This window comes from Calypte anna, chromosome 14, assembly GCF_003957555.1.
Source record: "Calypte anna isolate BGI_N300 chromosome 14, bCalAnn1_v1.p, whole genome shotgun sequence".
NCBI classification, from domain to species: domain Eukaryota; kingdom Metazoa; phylum Chordata; class Aves; order Apodiformes; family Trochilidae; genus Calypte; species Calypte anna.
The window spans coordinates 5,796,129-5,823,711 of NC_044260.1; the positions used below are offsets into that span (position 1 = coordinate 5,796,129).

The 27,583-nt window shown below is 39.1% G+C and overlaps 2 protein-coding genes across 2 annotated transcripts in view; one reads left to right on the forward strand and one right to left on the reverse strand.

Moving 5' to 3' along the window:
• Window positions 1-2,154, reverse strand: part of GPR146 (G protein-coupled receptor 146) — a 50,067-nt gene extending 47,913 nt beyond the window's left edge. Inside the window, exon 1 of the mRNA XM_030459501.1 lies at window positions 1,540-2,154. The gene's annotated coding sequence lies outside the window, so the exon portion shown is untranslated. The remainder of the gene's footprint in view (window positions 1-1,539) is intronic.
• C14H7orf50 (chromosome 14 C7orf50 homolog) overlaps window positions 1-27,583 on the forward strand; it is a 47,162-nt gene that overhangs the window by 15,362 nt on the left and 4,217 nt on the right. Inside the window, exons 2-3 of the mRNA XM_030459503.1 lie at window positions 8,140-8,315; window positions 26,972-27,053. Of these exons, the coding sequence (XP_030315363.1) occupies window positions 8,140-8,315; window positions 26,972-27,053 (258 nt within the window). The remainder of the gene's footprint in view (window positions 1-8,139; window positions 8,316-26,971; window positions 27,054-27,583) is intronic.

A 27,583-nucleotide genomic window follows, 5' to 3' on the forward strand; every position in this document is an offset into this window, starting at 1 on the left:
GCAGTGATCCCTGAACTGTGAAGGTGCTGTCATTTCTGCAAATGATCTGTGCAGGGGGGAGGCAAAACATGGGACAGATTTTGTGGAAAGTGAGGTGAATCCTGGGTCTGTAGGTATGCCCAAAAACTCATTCAGGGCCATCTTCTATTATGAATTTCAACACTTCAAAACTGGACCAAAAAAAAAAAAAAACCTGGTGCAAAAACTTATTGCTATTTAAATATAGCCTCAGCTATTTTTGTAGCTTGATCAGAACATTTCATGCTTTAAAAATGCTTAAGCCTTTATGCAAAAATAGCATTTTTACTTTTGGTCATGGGGGTGTTCTCCAGGTCACTCTTTAGGTGATTGGGTAAGTTTTATTTTCATGTGATGAGAAAATAATAAAATCAGCCTTAAAAGGGCACGTTTTCCAAAGAAAGAAGAACATTTGCACCTGCAGAATTATGCACTTGCTGGACTGAATTCTTGCATTCTGTCTGGTGGTACTGAAATGGAGGAGACACTGGGAAGTCTCTTTTATCATCAGTCATCCAGACTGTTTGTATCCTACAGGTATGGGATAATGAGGTGCAGAAAGATCTTCTTGGGGGTCCTGAGTGGAACTGGAGTCCTTCAGTCTCCCCCACTCCCTCTGGCAGGGCCCATGTGTGTTGCTGTCAACATCTGATGATGGGCAGCACAGAGGGCTCAAGTGTGGTTGCTCTTGCTCCATAGGCACCTAATTATTGTCTGTCCCAGGGAATCCCTGCCATTACTGGGAAAGAGATCCAGCTGCCCTCATTTTTTGCTAGCTTTGCAAAAGGCAGGCTTTGATTTCACCCTCCGTGCCTCACTGAAGTCTAGATAAATCATCTGAAGCTGGCCAAAATCTTGGGAAGGATGTGATCTACATCTGTGATCCCGTGTGTCTGGGGGTCTCTGTATAAAAACTGCATGCCTGGGGGGAATGGCAGAATCTGTGTGTGCTGGGCAAACCTGTGCCAGTCACTCCTAAACACCGAGCCAGAAATCCCCCTTGGCAGTATTAACAAGTAATTGCAAAGTTCTTTTTTGACAAAACAATCAGCCTGGTCCCTGTGCAGGGAAGTTGCTGTAATTCCCGGTACAGATCAGCACATGGAACTCGCTCCAAGTATGTACTGTATGTGGCTGCTATGGTGATTAAAATACATAAATAAAATAGATAAATATGGACCATATTAGAAATTCATTACTGGCTCTCTCTCAGATCACACTGTGGTGTCAGTTGGGTTTCCTTACTCCGAGAGGGCCCTCCTGGACTGGGAGCTCCCCTGGAGGAGCTGGAGTTATGCAATGGCCCCGTCCTACCTTGTCAACCAGAAAATTCAGTGCAAAAAATGTTAAACAAAGGCCTTTTGTCTATGTTTTATAGTTCAGTGCGGGTTAGTGACCCTACACTCTTTCCAGGCAGGACCAGCTTAGTGTTAACCCGGGCAGGGATGGGGCAGTCAGGAGGCTGGGGCAGGGGGGTTTGGGACGCGGGGCAGGGAATTGTTAAAAGCAGGTTCTGCCTACCTGGGTCGGCACCTCGGTCACGTGTCCCCGAATATTTGGGTCGCTTTAGGATGTGGATCGTCCCAATCTCAGGCAGTTGCTTGCAGCCCTTCCTGCAGCTTCAGAGGTCCCCTCTGCCGTGCTGGACATCCTAGCCTGGACCTGGGCTCTGTCTGAATCCGATTCCTGCTTTTCTCTCCCCTCTCACCTTTTAGCATTCTCTAACCGTAAAATCCATCCCCTTTCCTGAAAGGCAGGACGATGCACTTGTCCGATGAAGTTTTTTCCAGGCAGGATTCAAATTCCAAACAAGCTTTTCATTTCCTTCGGGCTGGGGGCAGAGCTGGAGGGAGGGAGGCGAAGGGAAGCGCTCGCTTCCTTTAAATCCCCACCAGCGTCTTCCCTGCGCTGGAAGCGAAGCAGCTTCTCAGGGTGATCTTCAGAGTTTAACTTCAGCGGGGGAGGGAGAAAGTGGAAAGCAAACTGAATGCTGTAGTGGAGATTTCTCTCTTCCCCCACTGGGCCCCTTGCCGACTGTTTTTATTGATTTCAATCACTGGAGGCTAGCTGGCTCGCAGAAGAAACACTGTGTAATGTGTTCTTTCCTGGCTTTCATTAAAGAAACTCAATGCAGTGCGGTCACGCTGCCGAGCTCGCCTGGCAACCTGCCTACACCCTCTGGTACCTCTTTCATTGGAGGAGATGGAGCTCGTGGTTTGGGGTTGTGTTGGGATTTTTTTTTTTGGGGGGGGGGGGTTGTGTTGGTTTTGGTTTTGTTTTTTTTTTTTTTAAATTCTTCAATGAGGATTTCAAACCAGCCTACGCTCGGCTTCTACCTCTTCTCGCAGCCCCCAAACCTTTTGAAGCTTTGGAAGGAATTGTCAGCACCCTTAAAGAGCTCGACTTTGGTGGTGATGAAAACACCGAGTGCTGTGACAGCCTGGTGCTCCTTCTATTAAAATTCCTCTGTGTGTTTTTGGGGAGGGGTTAAAAGGGCTGTGTGTAAGCCACAGGGATGTGGATACAAATGATATCCGTGGGGTTTCCTTTTTTTTTTTTTTTTTTTTTTTTTAATTCCATCTCCTCCTGATTGGTTAACGTGGTTTAATTAGAGGAGTAAGCAAAACCCTTCAACAAATATGTGAAAATTCCTGGCAGTGCTGTAGTTGCAAATGAAGCAAAACTGCATTCCCCAAGCCAGCAGTTGTGGTGGTGGCTTAAATATTTCTGTTGTATTCAGAACTGTGATACTGGTGGAGAAAAAAGAGAAATAAAATATGGTACTAATTTATGCCGTAGAACTTAATCTGCTACAGTGTGTATTTCGTAGGAGCAAACAAACTAGAAACTGGAATTCACCAAGCTAGTTTCTGTACATTGTATTGTTCTGTGTGCCTATAAATGCTTTCATTTAATTTAGCAAATTGTTCCATTTGTTCTTGTTCAGCAGTTCCCAATGATAACACTTCATATGCTCTTTAGTACTGGATATAAATCTATGAAACCTTTATTTTTAAATGAAGCCTGGTTTCAAGCTAATGAAGGTGCAGCTATTCTAAATTACAGCTGCAGATTTAGGGTGCTACCTGATCACTTGTGCTTGTGAGATACCATAGCTGTGTACATAAGGACACTTTTTAAAAAGCAAAACAGAACAAAAACATGGCCACTCAAAGAATCCTTTCCTGGAACAGAAAGATAAAAAACCTTGTTCTTATTTAAATCTGGCATCCTGCAGAACTTGTTTGAGGCTTTTCTGCCTGGATTGCATCTATAGAAACCTTTCCAAGTCAATTTAAGTTATTTCCAGTGTTTTTGTTACAAGGAGCTGAGATTCTAAAGCCACCTAGCTTTTATGAAAACTTAATTTTTCTGTGAGCAGTAAGTGCTACAGACATGATATAAGGAGGTATACTTCTACAAATGCTACTTTTAATTAAAAATTTGCTTTCTGCATGGTAAAGAAATTTCATATGCCCTCCTTGGTCATACTTCTTTTCATAAGGTGTTAAATGATAGAAAATCGTTCTTTAAATTTAGTATGACCATGAAATATTTTATGCAAATTCTATAGCTGTAGAGGCATCACAGTTCTTTGGCAAGCCTCAGATAGTAAATCATTTGTCAATCTTTCTTTTATGAACCTCGCATCTAAGGATTTGCCAGTCTTTCTTCTTTGTAGGTTTTGAACTGTGTTTATAGATTCTGCTTTTTGTTTTTCAAGCTGGCAGATGGCCAGTTATTTATCTGGGTTCATATGTATTGTGTAAGACAGAAACAGGAGCGTTTTGCATGCTGAGATCATGCATGGAGCATTTCTGGCGCAAAAGGCTACTTGTAAGCAGAAGCCATGACGTGACAGGTCGGGAGCACCCCCTCAGTTCTTGGTCAGTGAACAAAGCCTCCTTTGACATTTCTCTATATTAAAAGTTATGAAATAACACGAGCTTAATGAACAAACAAGGCAATACAATGCTCCTACTATGAAAGAAGCCGTATCATCCATTTCCCCATCTTTCTCTTTGGGGGTTGAAAATCTGACACCTTTTTTATAGGTTTGTCACTGTTAGTCAAATTGTAATTTATCCCTCTGAGTTTCTGATGTTGCTTGCTCTGCTGTTGTACAAACTTGTGTTGCTGGGCTGGTAGAAAAGGGTAAAAGCCTACTCTGCTTTGGAGGAGCTGGATTCACTGGCACTAATAAGTAGTAAATGAGGAGTTGTGGCTTGGACTGTGGTTACTGCTATAGGTTTGGCAGCAAAGCTGAGCCCTGGAACAGGCAGAAAGTTCAGACCTACACAAGAGAATTTCAAAGAAAAAAAATCATAATAAATGCGTATTCTGTTCATTGTGGCAATTCTTCAGAGTTTGTGACTCTTTGTCAGCTTTATTCTGTGCTGGCAACTGAGAGTTAGGGATGCAGATGTAACAGCCTTTGAAAGAGTGACACATGAAAAGGAGGAACAAAACCTTTAGAAGATGTCTTCAATTCTACTCAAGGATGAGGCAGTTAAGGATCTTTGGGCAACTATGAATCTGGAAACAAACTTAAAAATGTACTTATTGCTCTGCTGAAACACCACAGAATTAGTATGCTGTTCATGATGCCTTGGTTCTGGCTCTTTGTAGTCCCCTGGCAGTATAATCACTTCTGCAGTCTCTGAAAAACTAGATCTGTTTGGTTTTGTGACTTGCTGCAGAAAAAAGGGTGAGGTGTCTTCAAGAAATGCTGCCTGGGGTACATCATTCTGCCCTTTCCAGTTTCTCTTGGAGTTATAGTTACTTTTCTCTGTTCTGAGCTGCTTGGCAGCACTGCTTTACACTATTGAATGCTTTACTTCAGTTGGAGATGGCTCCTTTCATGATTTCTGGGGACTCACAAAATGTTTAAATTTGTGCAGTGCTTCTAAGATTACAAAGAATAATGGAAAACTTTCACTGCTATCTAAAAGTTGCCACAGCTGAAGCCTCCAGAGAGTTTGAATCAGATGCCTTTGACTCCTTACAGTGCATTGCTTTGTTTGCACAGAACTCAGAAATATGGAGCCTGGTACTGGTGAAAGGCTCTGTAGGGGCAGTCACAGGGGTTTGCATGCAGGTTGACATAACGTGGTGTGAACTCTGGGAATTTGCTTGGAGGTGCCCAAGCTGACATCACATCTCCAGACCATTGCTAAGATGAGATGAATTTTTATGAGCCTAAGTGTTAAATATTTGGGGGTCTGTCTTTTATTCAGAATGTGGCATCTTTTAGCACCTTTTCAGGCCTTCTGGCAAGTTTCCAAGTGGAAGACTCCCACCTCCTTAATCACACAAACCCACTGGCTCCCTTCTGAATGTCATTCATTCAAGTGCACTGACCTACCCTGACTTTGTTTAGATTGAGATCTAATGAGCCCATGAGCCAAGGTGGTGTGGAAGCTCTCAGCAGGCTTTGCAAATAAGCAAGTGTTGTGTTTTTCTGTATGCATGTGGTTTAAATTTCTCACATCAATAAACAAGTGTCTGACACACTCAAATATGGACTTTACAATGCTGTAGTCAAGGCTAAATTTTAGCACTACAAATTGTGATGTCACTTCATAAACAGAGAGGGGACAACGTGGAAGGTTTATGACCTCAAAACAATGAGGTTCTGTTGGTTGGGTTTTTTAAGTTCAAGTAGTGGTGTAATACTAAAAGTCTCAAATTGAATGGCTCACAAACTTTGGACACATCTTTCAGAAAACCAGTCACACCAATGGTTCAGAGAAAATGAAATTAAAAAATAAAGTTGTTGGTTTAAAGAAAGGAGAGATCCATCACTAGAGTATCATAACAGATCATCCAAGGTAAAATAAATATAGCTCAGCTTTAAATTCCAGTGAAAGGTTTGGGTTTGTTTTGAGTCCTAGGTTTTGGGAAAAGTTGATTTTGATTGTTTTATTTTTTTTTCTCTTTTAAATTGGGTTAGAACTGCCCTCAGCTTCAGTGAAGAATACCCATCAAACATAGGTATTTTATGAAACACATAAAACTTCTGGCTTTCAAATCAAAAAGCAGCCAAGGCCATGTTGTGGAACCTCCTACTAGATGAATCATTTTGATGGGGATGATGAAAAGTAGAGTTGCAACCAGAAAAGCTGTTGGAGCTGTAAACTTGAGGGCTTTCACAGTACATGTCCTAGGGTCCCAAAGAGAAGCCTGATAAATCTGATTTTCTTTGAATAGTGCTGTGGGCAAGTAGAAGGTGCCTCCAGCTGTAAATCCTGACTCTTTAATGCCCAGGGCAGTTCCAGCCCTGCAGGGAGAACAAAGCTCTGGTTTCCAGTTGCCCACGGTGCATCCATTGCGATGCTGGAAACAAATGTTGTCAGGGCTTGGTATTTACATTGGGACCTACAAGGAGGGAGCAACTTGTTTTGTTTTTCATGGAACAGTCAGGGAGAGGGATAAAAAGCTTTTGGATAATGCAAGGAATGTGGGGGGGAAGGGAAGGTGCAGAGATATGCATTTACTGTAAGTATGAAGAAGCAGAGGCCTCTTTATCAGACCGACTCTAATGATGTGCCACAGTCACTTTATTTGAAAGCTTCATGGCTCACAGAAAAGTAAACAAATTCATTACATTATTTTTAAAAGAAGATTAACTGTAGTGTGTCGTCTGTTGGACAGCTGCTGTAGTAATCTTTTACAAACACTTTATAAATGACCACCCTCAGTGTTTTCCTGGGCTTTGTGTGCCTGGATTGTTATTTTAGTAAGTACCAGGGTGGCTTTTCAAATGAAAATGTTGTTTCCTGTATAACAATTATGTACCTACCTTCACCCCAAATATTATTTTATTCTCAGTGTGAGTTTTGAAACATCTTCTATACAAATGCAGCATATGTTGGGTTTTTTGCATGTGTTTGCACATAGGCACTGTCTTTTCCATAAAAACAGTTAAAATGTATTTTAAACAAAAAGAACACATCCTCTTTACTGTTTCATTCCCATTTATTCTAATTTCTGCTTTCTTACCCTTTTTTTTGTCTTTGAAAATAGAAAGTTGAAAAGACGAGTCAGGGTAAACTTAGATGACATATGGTTTGACACTCAGGAAATGTTTGGTCCTCATCAGGTGTCTTTGGCAATTAAGATTCTGTTCAGGTATTGTCTGGTTTAACCATTCTTTGCTTGAATGTCAGCAAGAGATATAAATTAGCACTGTGTGTGGATGATGTTGTACAGACACAGGGCTAGAAGCCCTGAGCTCATCACAAGAGTGAAAACTTCTAGTATTTTTGCTGTAATATTTCAGTTCTTAGCTTGGAAGGGAAGGTGATGTTTAGATGGGCCTTGTGCATACATTTAGGCTTCAGTTTATCCTAGTGCCTGACCCAGAGAAATGGCAAAGATGCAGTAGTTCCTTAAAATTTGATGAGTGTATCAGTTAGATATTTTATAAGCTAAGGATTACCACCAGCCCTTCAGTCTTGGACCTGGAAATACCTAAAATCCATCCAGTGTAGGAGTCTTGTCTGCAGGATTTTGTGCTGTTTTCGTTTCTCAGTTTTCAACTATGAGGTAGCACAAAAATGCTCAAAATCCTCCTCCTTCCCAAGGTACACAGGGGTTTGGATGCTCTCTGTGAGGTATATGTGTAAATGCTGATTGAAAATCATGTGTACATTCACACAAGGTTGCTAAAGGATCTCCAAGAGGTCTTGGATGAAAGTCTTCTGCTTTGGCATGATGGAGGTGAAGCTGCTGCGTGGCAGATAGAGGTTTTTTTCAGTCTAGGGCATTGTGAGGTTGCAGAACAGCCCCTAAAATTAAGGATATTAAGGAAAGAGCACAACAAATTGTAGATGTACTGTTTAATACACAGACAGAAAGTGCCCAGATTCCTGAGGTGCTGAGAATAACCATCTCTAAGAGTGTGATCATCTGTAGAGGGCAGTTCTACAGAGTTCTGCAGGTGCAGTGTTTGCAGTTCTGTGAACTGGGTGGGGTAGAGGGGTGATGGAAGTCTTGTTAACAGTAACATCATAATGCTTAAAGTTTCTGGTTTTAAATATTACCTGTGCACTTCAATTGCATGTATATAAATTTCGCTCACTTCCCTATAGACACTTTGTTGAATGCTGATTGTTTCAGGCACCGAAAGAAGAGGAAGAACTTACTGCAGAGGAAAAGAGGAAACTGGAAAGAAAATTAAAAAAAGAGCGCAAGAAGAAGGAAAAACAGCTGCTGAGGGAAGCTGGGATCTCTACTAAAAAGGTGGAGCCCAAAAAGCCATCGGGATGCGAGCTGGCTCTGGCTTATTTAACCAGGTGAGGATGGCAACACCACTGCAGGTGCTCTCTCCAGAAGTTAGCTGTAAACCCTGCCAGAAATCCAGAACAAGCTGAACCAAGTAATAACACATTAAAGGAAATTGCAGCAGTTAAGTAGTAAGTTAATGTTTCATCTCAGCTGACGCCCTTGCATACCTGCTCACCCCCTTGTATTCATATCACAGGAACAAGTGAGAGAGGTGCAAACATTTTATAGACTGGCAACTCCTGTCCTGAAGATCTTGTAGCTGATATACAAATACTTCTGGGTTAGCTGTACTTACAAAGGTGAAAGACACATTGCAGAGAAAATTGCACTGAGGAAATGAGTTTTCTTTCATGAGCACTCTTCCTAAGCAAAGGCATTCCAATTGCTCTCTTTTATATAAGCAAATTGCATGAAGTGGTGAAGCATTACAGGGTCTGAATTTAACTGCCTGCCTGATGTTTGGGTATTTGTAAATAAAGATGGGGTTATACCACAGTTTTAAATTTAATAGTATGCAGTGCTTGATTTTTGCATACCAAAGTATACAGCAAGTCTAGCTGCTGATTTCAGTTCTGAAGCAATTGCTTCATGTAGTTAGCACACTTATTTAGAAGACATAAAATGCCAACCTAAAGCAAAATCTATGGTTAAACTGAAGAGCTGCAGCAGAGCATTCATAGTACCCTACAGACAGTAGGAGGTCATGTATAAACAGGAGGATAGGACTTATTTTTTTTTTCAAACTGCAAAGTATATACCCTGTCTGTAAGACCTCCACAAGACTGGCATGTCACAAATAGTGGGTTACCACGTGGAGTAATTCCAGGGTTGCATCTCTGGCTGTGCTCAAAACTGAAGCATCCAGACAGTTGGAATTGTTAGTTACTGCTCTCAGTGGGGAGGGAGGAAATTAATTGCATTCCAGGCAGAGGGACACGTGCATTTTTGTTACATAACCCTCAGCACGCAGCGATAGCAAAATGACAATAATATTTTTGATCTGGAAAACAGCTGGAGTAGTTCACTGCTGTTTTGAACTGCAAACAGATTGACAGCTAGCTTTGAACCATCTGTTCAAGACTGTGCCCTGGTATGTGTGCTGGTAAGTGGTGGATCTCTAGATAATGGATTTCAGGTTTGGAAAGCCAAGGAACAAGCTGTGGGTTTTTGCCTGTTATTCTATTCTTATCTGTATGGATTTTTGCCTTCCTAGTAGAGGGAATATAAACTATATTTAAACTAAGATTTGAACCAGTTTGACTCTAGTGTTTCATTACTTAACTTGTATGAAATTACCTTGAAGTAATAAGCCTGTTGTGTCATTTGGTCTGCTAATACACAGAGTCCAAGGGCTATAGGTAGAGCAATTGGTTGTGAGGGATTATTTCAGCAACAGACAATGTGAATTTTGTAGACTTAGCAGGGATAGTCCTAAAATGCTGAACTGCCAAGTAAACATAATCATAGACTCCCTTCTAGACTTCTGGCACCACTGAAAATTACAGAAAAACATCTTCATCCTCTTACACCTCAGATGTTTTTTCAGTGCAGACAGACTGGAAAAAGAAACAACTGGATTTAAGGTAATCAGACAAATAGTGTATTTGCTGGGGAAAGGAAACTGAAATCCAACCTCTGGAAGTCCATTGCAAAACCTCCAGGAACTTCAGGGGCTCAAGGATTTTAGTCTGTGTGTTTTGTGGGACCACAGGTGTGAATGATGTGTGGGAGGATAAATTCATTTTACAGATGCAAGAGATTAATGTAATTGGGAATCAACAGAAGGGTGCTGTGGGTTTGTATTTTGCCCCACCTACAATAAAAAGCCTTCCATGACACAGGGGTTGCTAAGTGAACTCTCTGTTGACATGTCAGTCTCCTGTAGGACAGGTGGAACTTGAAGCACCACAGGATAACTAAAACTGTGATTTTTATTTCTTAACAGACCGTTTGCTGCACAAATGTATGTGGCTATAGCCATTGACAGGAGAATACTGGATTTGTTCTAGAGAAATTTTGTTTGATAACTTTAAAAGAAAAATGTTATGGTTCAGTGCTTATGGTTCACCTAGACTTTAGAAATGCAAGGGAAAAGTAGACTTTCTTAGGTCATGCAGACTACAAGAGGTAGTGGTTCCCACAGAAAGCAGAATCATCTTTTCTGTAAATTAAATTCTTCACCAGGATTAAATACTTCTGGATGCAGTGTGCCATTTCTTCTGATTTTCCAGATTTGTTATTTTAGTCTAAAAACCAAATAGTCTTTGATGCTGTGCCAGCATCCAGGGAGGTCAAATTACAATTTTATTCCAGTACCATTGAGAGAGGCTTATTTTCCCTATGCATATGGGATGGCCACATCCAACAGCAGGTGGTGGCCTGAAGTGCAGCCCCCAGTTAGAGCTCAGGGTGCCCAAGGGGTTCCCCTGAGATGGGTGAAGTTGGCAGCTCATTTGCTTGAGACTAGGGTGAGCATGCAGCAAGTTTTCACTCCTGATAGAAGAGAAAAAGCCAAATGGCTCCTGTTTGGTTTTTTCTGCTCTCGCTTTCTGTTAACCTGTGGGAAAAGGAAAGGGGGAAAACAGAAAAAGTCTTTGCTTCACCAGTTTTTATCTCACCTTTTCCCTCGATGAGATAAGCTCAGGCAGTTTCCCAGTGCAGTTCTGTCTAGCACAGCAACCACATCTTGCCTGTGGAAACAGAAGAAATTCTGCTGGAGTCAGGTTCTTCAGCTTGCTGGGGGAGCAGCAAGGAAGATACAGAGAAGATTAAAAATACATAGCTAAAGTAAGAAAGGAAGCAGGAAAAAAAGCATAGTTTATAAAACTGTGAGAAGGAAAACAAGAAATTGGGGAATGATTTAAAAAAAAAAAATTCAGAGGGGTACTGAACAGGAAAAAAAAAACATTGTAAAATTATTGCAAAGGAATAGGGAAAAACAGAAGTGAGGAAGCATTAGTGGTTGGTAAACTGCAGAAATCTCTACCTTCTAATGATGACGTGCCTTTTTTCTTTGGGATGGTAAGTGGGTTCTTGAAAAATATAAATAAAATTCATCTTTTTCTCTGATCATTAAGTGCCTTCAAATGAAAAGATGTTGCAATTCATGAGGATGGTAATTAGATTTAATTATAATCTAACTGACCTCTGTGGTATTAAGATGTTGGTAGAACTTGTTCATCTTGGCAAGCCACTCTTCTAGAAATATTTCTGTTCTTGTGTTTGGCTTAGAAAGTTCATTGCTATATGGATCTGCACATACAGTTTTCTCTATCACTCATCAAAGAAATAGATCAGAAGAGATGTCACTAAAAGCATCTGGAAATACAGAACTGATGTCATCTGAGGTATAAGTAATAGATAATATCATATGTTATTGCTGTGAATTACCTAAGCCCTGCAATATTATGTATCACATGTTAGTATTTTAAAAATCAGCTGCCAGGGTACATTTCTTTTCTTTCTGTAATGATTTCTGTCATCCAAGTAACACCTGTCACTGGAGTGTTTCCCAAGGCATTGTCTCTCCAGTTTTCTCTGGAGATCTTACTTTCCTCGTCCCTAATTTCAGCTCGGGTGACATTCAGAGAATGTCAGAGATTTCTTTAAAAAAAAAAAAAAGATGCTTATAAGAATAATACAAAGCAAGGGCACGTTACAGAAACGCAAACACGAGAGGCAGAATTTCACATGGGTTGGGGAAACATCCTGACTCTGCAGAACACGAAGTGGTTTTTGCTGAGTTCAGTGACAGTGCTGCTGAAAGCAGAGGACAACCCAGGGCGATTGTTTATCTGCTGTGTTTGCAGAATGGAAACAGATCCCAGGCCTGGGTCAAACTTTATTACAAACAGCACCAAGCACAGGAGATTTTAAAGCTGAAATATTGTTCTGTCTTTTGAAGAATACAAATATCAAGGAGTGTTGCTGCAAGCATATATTTTGCCGTTATAAAATACGTGATTCTGTATTCAATGTATCATATAGATTTGTGTAATATAAATAAAAATAGCACCTATAAATTATATAAAGTTTTTGCACCTACTGGAAGAGAGGCCAACTGGAGAAGGACATTAATAGGTAGCTTAGTGTTCACTCAGTGTTAGCATCTAGAAAGCTTCTGATTTCTGAAGGAACAAGTGAAAGGTTGTCCTGAGCCCTAAAGAAGGCAGCAGCACTTGAGATTGGTGGTTGAGAAGCTGAGATGAAGTTGTCCCTCCAGGAAATCACAAAACCATTCATTCTACCACATTTGGGACTATGCTGAGAGACCTTCTGCACAAATACAGCCACGCTCAATTATGTTGAAAATGAGTTTCTAAATTTAAAGCACATTAAGTGTGCTGGTGTCAGATTTAGTTTGCTCCATTGGTGCATAACATTTTTAAGCTGGTTTTCCTCTTACAGTCTGAATATTTTTTAGTTATGGTCAGTGATGACTTCTAATGTTTGATTCTGAACTTATTTAAGTCTTTCTCATTGCTAATTGGGCTTTAATAATTTCAAAGCTGGCTCTGGTGCTGATGTTTCACTATCAGTGGCTAAAGCTTTTAGATATTAAAATAACTGATGCACTAGATTTGTAAACATACACAGGTATTTTGTTCTCCCTCCAGAAAATGACTCCTTGGGTTTAATAGCAGCAAACATCAGCATTTAGTGTAATTTCTCCCTCATCCATCCTCCAGGATGGAGAATGAGTTTCATTCCTGCTGGGGAGGTGTAGCATATATAAAAGCTCATCAGTTATCTTGAATTTCATAAACTATCAGAGAACTCTTCTAGTGTTAAATCTCAATTAGCCAGTGGCAAAAATAGTATGTGAGCACAATGCAATAGTATGTGAATCACAGGGCTATTTTCTTAAAAGTTCTGTGGAAAGCATTAGCTATGGGTGTAGTTAATCTATTCATACATCCTTTTAGTAATTTTGTCACCTTCATTAGTTCCATAAGAAACCTCATGAATCCAGAGAGTTAGATGCAGGATAAGTTTACATCTGGCATTGTTTTTCAGCTATATTTTATGTGGACTTAGGCAGGCACTTGCTGCTATCTTATTTCAAAGGCTTGCACTTTTCCTAATACTTTAGAGATCAGTGAATTTGTTTTAGCACTTCTCCAACTCTCTATATTGCTTGTCTTTTAATTTCTGCCAGGGCCTTACTTGTGTCTAAATGGGATTCCTCTTTTTGACCTAAATCAGTGGGTCTGACTGCTTTCTAATGGATGGTGATGGTTGGACAGATATTCCTCATTCTAAAGGAAGCCACTGTCTCTCTTTGTGGCAGAGAAAAGTGTCTCATCTCATTAAGGGGGAGTTACTTTATCATTATTATTATCCTACACTCCCTTGTGTAACTCCAGCACCCCATAGCATGTGATGCAGCCACCTCAGTTTGTTTGCAGCTCCCTAGCAGCCTGGCATTACTCAGAAGCTCCACAAAGCTCTCTGTGGAGAGCTTTGCCCACACCTTTCCTATTTTTAGGGTGCTGGAACACCAGCACTTATTCCCATTGAGGGTAGGTGGAGAGAGAACCTATTTACTCTATAGATTTGGTGCTGCTTAGGGCTATTCTGTGAACTTAAGCATATTATCTCCTGTAGAAGGCAAAGTTTACTCTTGGGGTACATGAAGCAGAAAAATTGTTCTACTTTGTTAGAGCTGTTACTGAGCAAGGTTTTCTAAATCACTACATTACCCCCCATTTTGTAAATAACTTCTCTGTCCCGGTGTTTCCATCCTTCACCTGGCTGTGTGGGTTTCTCAGTCTCACCCAAGTGATACATCCCTAATCCTCCATCTTTTGTGAGTCCTTCCAGACACTGATGTGCTCTGTTGTTCTCCTTTGAACTTCTGCATCTGTGTTCATTCTGGAAACGCAGGACCTGGAAGCAAACACACTGTTTTACTGGAGTTACCAGTGTTACCTTCACACAGAAGGGATTGGGAGTCTGTGATTCCATCCTTCTCACTGGCACTCTGGCTTTGATTTATGGGCAACAACACTGGATTCATCTTTGAATACATTTTATAGCACATTGAGTTTTCACATTTAATTTGCTGCACACTAAAGACTTTAGTTTGTTTTTTTTTTCTCCCCCCAATTACTCAGTTCAGTGTTAATGACACTGTTGGCATGAACATGTCAACTATAGCCATAAAGTATTTTTCACTGACTGCAAAAGGGACATTGCTTCTCATCCTGCTGCAGCAAGTCAGATGCCCTGCAGTTTCAGAGTCAGCTTTACAATCTACATTTCCAGCTGTTAGTGTTCTTGTTATCATCTGATTATTCAAACTATGCATTTAGGATTCTGTGAATGTCACGTTACACTCTCAGTAATAGCACCACACAGCTCTTGCCTGTTTCATCGAGATGTCTGGTGGCAGTCTGACGTGGGGATTTTCAGTCCCTGTGACACACTCATTGACTTCTGGATTCACTTTTCTGCATCTTGGTGGCAAGTGATATGCAGAAGTGTCTTGGAGCCATGCCAGTGTTTTTCTAGCCCCCACATGACATCCACAGGATCTCATATTGTGCTTTTAAACCATTATTAAGTCCTTGGTGACTTCGCTGCTTTTCATGGTTCTAAGGCAACAATTTTGCTGCTCTGCTGAAGGAACATGTTAACATCTTTTAATTTAGAGAGTTCATGCACATTACTCTTCCTTACATATATCTCATCTCCTTCCCACCTAAAAATGCTGGAGCTATCCAGACTGATCAGTTTTGGTCTGCAGCTCTTCTGTGCAAGTCCAGCTGCACAATACAGGTGGTTAAGGAGATCCCTGTGCACTGAGCAGAGGAAGGTGCCTCAGGTTTGGAACCTGAATAATGGGGTTAACACCCAGATGAGCCTGAATTAAGAGGTCACGGCTCTCTACAAATGAGCTTAGACACTGCATGGACCTGGTTTTTAAGTTCTTCTGCTTCCAGTGCCAGGACAGGCACCGAAGCTTCTTTGGCTATTACTGGAGATAAACTTGGCAGTTAAAGCTAATGCTGACATAAAATAGCAGCATTATTTACTACATAATTCTAAAAATAGTGAACAAAACAAAGAACAAAAATCAACATTAAGTAGCTCGGAACCAGGCTTTGCTATTTTTGCCATGAATTTCTGGGAAGAAAGTGAACTGTAGGAATATATTCTGGGTGTCTGTAATACTATCCTGGAAATGCTCCAGGTGGACAGAACTTTTTTTTAAATTTCAGTCATATCTAGCAAGGCCTCTCCATAATGGTGTATCAAGCTGTGAAGATCCTAGGTAGTTACAAATATTTTTGCATATATTTTGCCTTTTCTATCTTGCTTGAGTGAAGCAACTCTGGTTTCTAGAAACAAAGCAGTCATTGTTTTGAAAATTCTGAAATGTCAGGTTCTAAGATTTTTAAACTTAGTTTTATGTGAAAGTCCTCAGGTGTTGCAGATATTTCAGTGGTATTTTCAGCTCATTTGAAAGTAGGAAGTTTTAGAAACAAGGAACAACTGCTTAATTTACCAGCCAAATTAGTAAATGCTTGTGATGCAACTTATTCAATAGAGCTTTGGAAAAACAGCCAGATGGACACTACTTTCCCTGAAGAAAACCCCTTATAGTTTATTATTATTATGGATAAACTCCTTTCCATAGGGAATGGTTTTGGAGTAGCTTTCTTACCCCGTTGCTCAGCACTATTATGTGATTCATTAGGAGAATGCAAGGGAAGTTCATGTCCATGCTAAACTTGTCTCCATCAGTGTCAGTAAGTGTTCAATCTTTGAAAATCTGCTCATTGTCCTATTTAGTTTATGGCAGAGGAAAGAGGTTTTTTTTTTCTTTTAATTTTCATAACCTTAAATGGTCACTAATTTTATGAAAAAGGAAGAAATAGATTAGGAAACTCTAATCCTGCTTTATGGCATCACATCAAATCATTCATCTTTCTAAATCTTTGAATTAATTTTATGGAAGGTCACAAGTACACATCTCAAAGCATATTCCAGGAAAAGCTGCAGATGATTTACTTTGAAACCTTCTGTCTCTTTGTGCTTCTACTATTTTTTCAGTGTGAAACAAAGCTGTCAAAATATTTACTTGGGCATTTGCTTCAAACATTCTGATTTGGAAAGACTCGATTTAATAGCATCATTAACATGGATTCACAAATCCTTTCATCTGACATCTATCATTCATAGGATCAGCTGAAAAATACCTTGTCAACCAACCAGCCCCATATTTAAACACTTTTTTTTTGTTTTTTAAAAAACATTTTCTCTATCTTTTCCCTGTCATAGTAATGGTAATTTGCTTTTCCAGTATACCTTTCCTGATAGCATATCATGGCTGTATTTTGACAAAATAAATGAAAAATATTTTGACAAGAATTTATTCTCTCTTGTTATGACAGCTTTTGAGAAATTTTTATATTACCCCATTTTTCAGATTGGTAAATTAAACAATGATGAAGTTTGTGGCTCACCAAAGTCCTTGCACTATCAGAAGGATTCCTTTAAAGAAAACGACATGAGAGAAACTAAATAGAACTTTCTTCTCATCTGAACACAAGCTTTGTTTTCTTTGGCCCTACACCAATGTCTGGTCCCAACAGACCTGTAAGGATTTTTCTTTATTCCTTATTTTGTCAGAGGAGTTTGCACGTTTGGTTTTTTCCAAAGTAGCATCTCAAGACATTCCTGAAGGCCACTAGAAACTATACTGATCTCTGGGTGGGTATGGAATGTATGGATTAGCATTCCAGACCTTTCTAGCTTCTTTATTCCACTTGCTTGCTGTTAATAAAACTAGGAACAAAAATTCTTCAGTTAGGCAGCTGATGGTTACAGACAGAATTCCTGTTCTCAGTCACACAATGATTTGGTATCAGATGAGATTGGTGGCTCTTAAGATTTCATTCTCATTTGCCTGAGCAGGGTTCCTATGCATTCTTGCTAAATTGATTTTTTTCTATTTAGTTTGCTTTTATTTGTTTATATTCATTTATAATTCTTTTTAGTAGGCTTTTAAAGGTTCCTTTTAAATTTTCATGTATGTGTTGTTGCAGCTGTAAACTGTACTAGCAGTGACTAACCTTTGTGCTGTAAAGTGCTTCCTCAGATGGGGAAAACACTATTACCTGTGTAATTAACCTGTGTTAAGTCCATAACTATTGGGGTAGTAATAGTTAAGGTTTCTTTCCTGTAAAATAATATCTTTATTTCCAAGCCTAGTTAAGAAAATTTAATGCATCCTTTCTTAATGACTCTCATTTCCAGTAAAATAAAATTTAGTCTAAATTAATTTTCTTAAGAGTTTATTAAATGTAGCCATTAGATATTTCTTGTTGGGATCCAACTTTCATCTACCCATAGTATTATTCCAAAGAGGTTGCATCTAATTGAATAATTAAGCATCTTTAATATATTATTTAATCTGAAGTGACTTTTAGAAACCTTGTGGAATAGATTTAGGGAAATTCAGAAGCAGAAGTCTTTCTTAATACAGGCCAGGCTGCTTCAGGACTGTATCTTGACACTTTCATTGCTCCCTGAGTGCATTGTGAGTGTCAGCCCTTCACACAATCACTTTCACCTTTTCCATTTGTCCTGAGGGAAACCTGTGCACTATTCAGGTCAAGTAAAACCAGAATAATTAAAATTATTCATTTCTCATAGGAGTAGCCTGACAAACTACCTCTTGATATTTTTAAACTAAAAGCAGATTGCAGGGATTATTTATTTTATTTTCATAAAATTTCATTTGCAGTGAGGCTTTGTTTAAAGGAGGATGAGGAGGAGCTTTTTCCTCTCAGCCTCTGAAGTCTGCTCTCCCCTTGCTCTCCAAACTCCTTTCCTAGTGCCTGGCTCTAAGCCCAGGCATCCCATCCTTAACTCACCTCCTGGATTTAGGAAAGGCATTTTGTCCTCACCCATCTTCTTCCATTCAGACCATGTTCTTGACATGTCAGAGATGCAAAATGAAGGTTTTATGTTTTCTCTGTGTCATAAAGTTTAGATCTGGGAAAATTAACACTGCTGATCACTGCCTCAGCTATGCCCAAACTATTCATCCGATGGCCAAATACTCAAAATAGTTGTGAGTAGTTTCATAGCTTTAGGGAATCATTTACTCCAGTCAGCCAAAGCCACAATTAAAATTTAAAATGCAATTGGCAATTATTATTAATCAATTAGCTCCAGGGAGCAGAGTTAGAATAACAAGAAGTATTTTTGAAATAATAAAACTGGACCCTTAATAAAACTTGTCTCCTGCTTCACACATCTATTAATATGATGGTGCCCAAAAAGGTATCAGTAATTACTTTTATAGGAATAAAATTTAATTGGAGTGAGAGCCACCTGCAGGAAGCAGTAATTGGCAGACCAGTTTCTTTAAGTACAGATTATTTAAAATCTTAGTAGTGCAATGCACATCACAGGATACTGGAAGAGGAGAATCTGATACTATCCTGAACTCTATGTGGCAAATGTTACTATGAAGTGAGAGATAGCTGAATGTATCAGCTATGTCAAAAAAGAAAAAAGAGTGGTCTGTCAACTGCTGCACACTATTAAGTTGATCTTGATATGTTCATTGACTTGTCCCTTTTTAGAAAGGGAAAAGTAAATCACTCTGTAAAGTTACAACCTAGGAGATAAAAAAGACCATGGGTCTGCAACATACTCTTTCCTTCTGCCTCTGCCTACTTCCTAATGAAGGCAGCCATGGGATGTCCAATGGGATGTAAAAAATCACAAGGATGACTGGCTGGTAATTTATTTTTTTCCTAAAGCTCCTATAAATGTTCTTGCTGTTGGTCCAGAATAACCCCAAACGTGCTGTCCTCTTGGATGCTCTGTAAAAGCCATCTGTGTGATGAGGTATTTGAAAAGGGCTGCGTGGGGCTTCTTGTAACAAAGATGAGCTCTGGCTAATCAGCCAGCAATAAAGTACTTGGATTTCATTTTAAGGGGGAAAAAAAAGCCAGCAAGTATAATTTCTGCAGCTGTGCATCTAGTGCTGGCATCCAAATTCCTGAGTATCTGTTCTTCAATACAGTCCTAAGAGAACTAAATAAAGAATTTGACAATTCAGGGTGCTTTCCATTTGCCTACAGAGCATCATCACCAGGCCAGGCCAGTGCTGTAGATGTATGGGGCCAGTCCTACAGCAAAGGCTGAAGGTTCAGGTTCCCTTTGAGGGAGGGATTTCTCCTTTCCTTGAGGCTTCAGCTGAAGTCCCCAAATACTGCAATGGAAGGGACTGATTTAGGGTCAGTTATTTGTCAGCTTATCTCTGCTTCTCAAATAAGAAAGGTGCATTCTGTACCACAGCTGGATGTTATGTGGTGTGATGGTAAGGCAGAAGTGACCATATTTTTTTTCTGGGTGTGGTAGCATATCCCTCATCTGACCATCAGAATGTATTTATATAGATGGATTGTTGCCAACTTTTGAAAATCATTTTACTTGCAGCTGGCTTCTTACATGATTTTCATGTCGAGACCACAGGGCCCTGTTTATCTCCTCGTACCCCCCAGGATGTTCTTCATGGGAGGGAGGCATAACAGTTCTTTTCAATTTTCCTTTCCTTTATTTCTGGTCTGGTCATCAGTCTGACCAGAATTAAGTGCAAGAAAAGTTGGACATCTGGAGAGGAGATGGGACTTCAGCTGCATTGGGGTAGCACTTAGTTGTACATTCCTTGTGGGAGCAGAACAGATTGGCTGTGAAAGGCTCAAAGTCTATTTTTTATTTTTCTGATTGTTCAACTTCTGCTTTGTCCTCTTTTTTATGAATGCATTTAAAGTAAAAAGCACTTTTAGCTTAATAACACAGTAATTTTAGTCGTGGCCTTTCAAGCCTACTGCTAACCTGTTTGCTATTACTGAAAACAACAGAAAGTTGTCAGCATATTATGACTGCTATATATATTTTTTTCAGATCAGAATGTGGTTTTGCTGCAGGCAGGCTAATACAGATACCAGCAACCAAATAACTGTACCAAAAAAAGAATTAAAGCCAAAAAAAATTGTAAAAGTGTTTTTCCCAGTGGAATGTTCTTGGCATTTGCAAGTAGATTGGTGTCAATGAAAAACTGGCAAGTTGAATCCCAGCAAGATACCCTTGGTATATTGTACTATATATGGGAGAAAGGAGCTGTACTGATGACCTGCTGTATAATTTTGAGACATCATTCCAATTTTCTGGGTCAGCTTTCCTTTCCACTTATCATCTGTCTCATCTGTTTATACTCCAAGCTCTTCAAGGGGATGTCTCATGTTGCATCTGAGCAGTGCCTATAGAGGGGGAGGAAGGGGACTTCTGGCTTGGCTGAAGCTTCAGGATGCAAACAGAATATAAAACCTTACAAATAATGGCAAGTGATGAAAGTAAATATGATAAAAGATATGCTGTGATAAACAGTTTACGAAGATTTAATCAAGGCTTTGCTTTAAGGCTCAAATGCCTTTTCCTTTGGCTTTATAAATACTTTCTAAGAAAATCCAGTGACCTCTGTAGTTTGCTGCACAGATACAGTCAGATATGATCTGCCCTTATACTTGACATCTGGACAAAAATGGGACACTAAAAAGCACATTTTTTTTTCCTGCGTGTGTGATTCCTAAATTTATTTAAAAAGAAAAAAAGGAAAGAAAAAAAATCTTCTTTCCCTTGTGTTTTCACAGGTCTTTAGTCATTATGCTGTGTATAAACCAGATGGAAGAATATATTAAAAATTACTTTTAAACCACGGGTTGCAAAATGGTGCCAGGATTTGAAACCAAAAATGTGGCACAGTTTCTAAAATCTGTTGGCAATTTTAGAAAGTTTTCTTCTGGCAAAAGAGCTCCATTGGTGTTTCTTCTTCTTTTCCAGGGAAATAAGGAAGTTTTATCTGAGTCATAGTCTAATTAGCTTCAAAACTGGATTTGTGAATATCAATATATTAACTTTCTCCAGGAATCAGAGTGGGGATATAAACAGACTCATCCAGAAGGCGAGAAAAACACAGTTAAAAATAAAGGTTTGACTGTCTCTTGTATCTAAAGCTTGAGTCCTGTCACAAATGAGTGTATCTCAAATGAATGTGACCATTCTGGTCAAGTCTTTGAAAATCTATTTAGAATTTAAATTTTGGATATTTTTTCCAAATGCAGAAAACCAGCATCCCATGCACTTGGAAAGAGATTTCCTCTTACCTTGTCTTGAGTACTGAAACAGATGGGAAGGCAGCTTTCTGGGTATGCAGCTGTTGACAAAGGCAGACATTTAAAAACTATCTTTTTTTAAAATAAATTCTTTTTAAATGCCCCTGGGAGAAACAGAAGAAGTTCTGAATGGCCGCAATAGAAATAAACACTTTTAATTTCCCTTTAAATAATACTATGTGTTATAACTGCTCAAAAACTTATTATTGCTACTTCACTGTATGCACTATAGGGCATATATAAAAATTCCATATATTTTATATAATTTATATATCCATATATTTTTTATGTATCCACATAAAACCTCCATCCATAAAATGTCTCTTCTCCCACAAAAAAGAACTTGTGCCAGATTTCTGCTCCCTTCATGCTTCTTCCAGGGGTTTCAGGGAGCCTCTTTGAGGTTTTGGGTTCCCGTCCTCACCTGTTGCCCATATGTGGTGTTGCACTCACCACTGAGCTGACCTGATAACAGCATTCAGAGTTTCCAGATTTGAGCCTTATAAGGGCAGAGAGCTTACCTTAAACATAAGTGAATGGTATGTTGAAATTACTTCTATTGTATGTGAAATATTTTAGCAAATCACTTGAGTGCCAAGGGTTTCAGCAAGGCTTTAAATGCCTTAAAGGGATTTTTTTTTTTTTTTTACTATGGTTGTTCTTCATGGAGGAAGCACCTGCTGCCCACATTTTAAGGCACAGAAATGGTAATTTTTGCACTGTTTTCAGAGTGCTTGAGGAATAAAATGCTTAACATTATCCTCAATCGTGCCATAACTTCTGTTCAGCCTTCCTTGTGGGGCATGGAGAGAAAAATTGGTGATTCTTAAGGACAGATCTCAGAGTGATGACTCTGAGTATATCAAACCAGAAAAGTACCCAGGTAAATAAGATGGGAAGAATGTGACAATTTTTATATAGTGTACTATGCTGCTTTGGACATTTAAATAGGGCTTTTCAGTCCAGCCTTGGATGTGGTGTAATGGAACCAGTGGAATGTGGTTGCTCTGCCTCTCCTTTTTAAAGTGAGACATGAGAGTCCTCATGGGGAAATCACAGAAGAGCAAGAGCAGCCTGCACTCTGACCTGGTCCTCAGGGCTAAAGAAACCTTTTGAATCAATTCCCTGATGCTCAGGCTGGGCTGTGTGCTGGACAGGTGAAAATTTGATGGCAGTCTGCTTTTATCCAGGCTTGAAGGTATATCTGAGGTGGGCTGGACCATCAGTGGCACAAAACTGGAGCAGAAGATATGGGCCTGGGTGTCCCTGCTTTTGGGATGCAGCAGCACTTCTGGAAGGTCATCAGCAGTCATGTGTCTGTCTTTCTGGCTTTTCAAGGCTTGTCTCCCACCCAATAACCTTTTCCAGTTGAATGAGTGACATGGTTGGCTCTCATCACAGTGCTTTTCTACACATAGGAGAACACAGCATTGGTGAGAGCTTTCTGGTGTTTCATCCCAGGCAGCAGTCAGAGCAGATGCATTGTGTTGTCTTCCTGAATCCAATTTGTAAAAATAATGTTTTTCTGTGTTTCTGGAACCAATTTGACTACTTTCCCTTCCACTTCTCTTTTCATGAGGATGTCCCAGTGGGCACTCTGCCCTCCACACTTCCACTTGTCTTCTGTTTTTCTTCTTGTTCTGCCTCTATTCCCATTACTTTAATGTAGAGACTAAAACCCATTTATGAGCTAGACCAGTGAGAAACTTGGGCAGCTTTCCTACATAGGACTCTCAAATGTAAAATTCCCTAAGCTGCTTGATTAATTTGATTAATTTCCTCTGGATCTTCAGTTTCAAAGCTGTTTAGGAAGGTCATTTATACAAACATAAATTTTCTCTTTAACTAAAGTCAACAAGTGTGTTTTTGCAATGAGCTGGAGTTCATAAGAAAGATTCAAACATTAACAGTATAGAGAAGGCAATTAGTGTTTGTATAATATATAGAAAATTAGCTTCAGGCATACTGGAAAAATATATGTTTTACACATGGATATTTTGCATCCAGCTCCATAGTTTATATTACATCTGGGCATAGATAATTCTTAAGGCTACCAAATTAATTCAGTCTTTGAAAGAGGCTGTGATTATCTGTAACAAGTTTTCTTCATAATGTAGATTTGCTCTGTGTATTTAATCACTCAAAGGAAAAGCCTTTTCTACTGCTGTAGTTTGTCAAGGAAGCTTATCTGCATGTAAACAGCAAAATGGGACCTCTTTTGAGTTACAGAGCTTTAATGTTTGTAGTTTAAAGGTTGAGCATTTCTAAAAATGTACTAACTATGTCATTCTGATAAAAGGAGATACCCCTCTCACTTTGTCACAGTCTGATACTTTCCATAGGTTTTAAAGCTGTTGGAGGAGTAGGAAAAAAGCTGTCATAGAATCAGTGGAAAAACTTTTATTTTTAACAACTTTGGGGGTCCAGTTACAAGGAGCAACTGCCATGTTCTGTCTTAAAGCCTGAGCATCCATTATCACCAGTGTATTGCCCACACTTGGGTATGAGTTAAACTCAATAGAAGGATCATGGATAGAGTACCAGCTAAAAACTTGGGAGCATTTTCTGAAAGTATGAGTACACCCCTGATCTGTTAAGGAAAACACAGCAATTTTTACCATACTCATTCAGCATTTGATTCTAATAGGACAGAGTGCAAACCAAACCAAGGGTTTGAGGGGCACAAATGTACTTCCTGCAGTTGATTGTGTTTAAGTATTTGTTGTTTACAGGAATTATTATGTAAACCATACATAGAGGAAGCCCTTTCAGGAGGACTAGCTGAAACTTTGATTTATTTTCTGAATGTTTCACTAGAGTGAAGTCAAAGTGGGATGGCAGATAGAGGAAGGTAATGGCTTGCCTTAGCATGTAGAAGAGAGCATATGGTTTTGGTAATAGGCTAATAAGAGCAATTAACCTTATAGTGCACTCATTTGTTGGTCTCAGTTGTTTATAAACTAGGTAATAAAGATATTTTAACATCCTATAGCTTTATAGGAGATTAGTGAAGCCAGGCTGTATTTTTCAAGTTACTGCTTAACCCTACACAAGTAGTGATAGAAACATAAAATTAACGGAGAGGAAAATGCTCAGAGTACTGCGTGGTGTGTCTGACCAGTGGATGTAATCACAATTGTATAAATATGTGGGAACTTTAAAGAAATAACAGCATGTGTTAAAGGTTTTCATTAGAAAAGGGACTGTTTTCACAGGATGCGGTCACACAGCTGTCATTCAGCTCGTTTTTGCCACCTTGCAAAGGTTATAATGCAAACTGGTTCCAGGCTTATTTAATGTTAAAAAGAATTTTAAACTTACTTTCTTCTTTGTGTTGTGCAAATAGACATTATTTTTACAGCATCTTCCATGCAACTGAAAAGGGATGAACCTCATAAAAGAATGGGTTTCCCTTAAGAGTGAGCACCATCATTTCTGGTTTTTGTTTTGGGTTTGTGTTTTTTTTTTAAGAACTTCTAGAAATTTTGTACTTCCTGCAGAAGTTCAGTTTCTCAGGAGCTACTGTGTTTGCCTGGCAAAGAGAGAGATGGTGTAGAAATGAGTAAGTAGTGTGCCCCACAAACTGCACTCAGAAGAAAAGCCCTTTTTGCTTCCCTCTCTGCTGTCATTGCAGGTGGTGTAGTTCTGACAGTGCTGGCTCAGTGGGCACCTTGCTGCAAAGGCAACTGATACCCAGGGCAGAATGTTCTTTATTTTGCAAATACTTGAGTTATCCAGGTTGGTGGGGATGGGAGAAGAATAGTTTTCTCTTAGTAATTATTTTTATTATTATTTTATTCCATAATTTTTAGCAGTCAGCTTTTGGGCTTCTGTTTTTAGACAATGTTTGTTTTGCCAACTTTTGCTTACTTATTGGCAATGTCCCAAATGAACCCTCTAAATCAGTTCATTTGTGGATTCCATTTGAGCATGTAAATCAGGATCCATCGTGATTATGAATTCTAGGTCTGTCCTTCCAGGCTTACTGTTATTGTCTGATTTCTACCTTGCATGTTGGTTACAGACATTTTGATTTAATTTAGCCAGTGATAACCCTAAGGAGTTCTTGATGCTTTTTCTTTATCATGAATTTGAAAGTCAGGATAAAACTTCTCTGTGCAAATTTGTGGTCTTGATTTTTTTTCTCTTTCCTTGAATTGACTGAACGTTGTATTTGCTGGTGGAGCAGTCACTGAATATGAGGACTCTTTTACTTTATTAAACTTGACAGTGTTTAAACAATACTAATTCTCATACCCAGCTGTCTCTTCAATTGATTTCTGTTCTCTCTGTTTCTGTGTAAATCAAGCTGGGACATTAAAGACACTTTGCACACTACGCTCTGGAGACTTGGTTTTCTTTTGAGAAAAATCAAATAAGTGTAAAATTTACTCCTTTTTTTTTTTTTTTTTTTTTTTTTTTTTTTTTTTCCCCTCCTCATATATTTTCTTCTGGATCATTAAATGATATTTCAGTATACTGACAAATTTTGTAAATGTTATGATGCTAATTTTCAAGAACGTTTTTTATAAAGCAGGCTTCATTTTATAGAAATAAATGACTCTTTCTTCATCTAAAACAGAATATACCAGCTTTAAAATCATCTTCAGGATGTATGCAAATGTCCTGGTATTTACCAGCTAAAATTTTGCATATTTAGATTGTTTTTGCTAAACAGTCAAAGAACACTTGCAGATGTTTATCATTCACTTTACTCCATTGAGGCAGCCTGAAGTTCTAAGCTAAATATTGGAATCAGAATTCCAGGGGAGAATGAGACACAAAAAGCATTTTGCTACCTCACAGACATCTATATGTAAGGCAAACCTCTGGAGAAAGCCAAGCCTCAAAACATTTGTTCCTGAGAAATGAATTCTCTTGGCTCTAGCACAGTCCCCTGTGATGGGCGTCAGCCGTGGGTGAGGTGACTGTAGCAGCACCCATCTCCCCTTCCAGTCCTTTAGAGATTGCCTTAATTTCATATGAATTTCAGCTTATTGTGAAATCCCAACTTACTGAACCCCAAATTTGTTTTCTCATCCCCTCCACCTCCCCAAATACTGCAGCTGGGGTCAGGATTTGGGGTGCTCAGTTGTGGGGGGGCAAATGAGGGCAATGATCTCTTGGAAAGGAGTGGTCAAAGTTGAGGAGTGGGCCTTAATTTTTAACTTCCAGGAATCAATGCTTTCTGATGAAAATTTATAGTATTCATGGCCATAATACCTTCCTGTAATCTTTTCTCTTCTTGCATGGGAGCCAGGTAGCTGTTCCTTTTTTTATTGATAATTTTTTTTTAAGCCACCCATATGAAATGTGGGCTGGTATCTGTTGCACAGTGCCATGAAACTCCATGTCATGCATACAAAGTCCCTTGAAGATTTTGTAGGAAGTATCTATGGATAATGACTGTTTTGATTATACAGTGTTAGATTTAAGCACATTTTATTTTTTTTAATTTACTACAGCTGGTCTGAAAACCCAGAAGAATGGAAGTTTCAAAAAACAAGACAAACCTGGCTTCTTCTGCACATGTATGATAAAGAGAAGGTTTGTATTAATGCTACTTTCTCTCACAACAAATATGATCTAACGTTTCATACATGAGTTGTAGATACTCTTTATCAATCAAAAGTTGCTGGTACTAGCTATGCATTTGTATAAAAGTTTTAAAATGATTTATAAATCAGTTTCTTTGGTTTTAACCAAAATGCTGAATCATTTTAACCTTTTTATTGTGTTGGTGATCATTCTCCTGTGTATGCTGTGTTTCTATACTTGATATATGTCAGGCATAAATAGAGCAGATTCATGTTCTATGTGAATCTGGAGCTTACTGAGAATTTGAGTCATATCCTTAGTTTGAATTTCTGAATGTGGAACCCAATAGTGTAAAGCATGATTCTCCATATAGCTTCAGATATCTCTGGCTCTCTCTAAGATATACAACCATATTGCCAAGATGTTAAAATAGCTTTCTCATTAAATATAAGTGAAACCTGATGTTGATTGTAAAAAGCATCAAGTATAACCAGAAGCTGGGCTTGCATCATTACTGAAATCCATTCATTTCATAACTT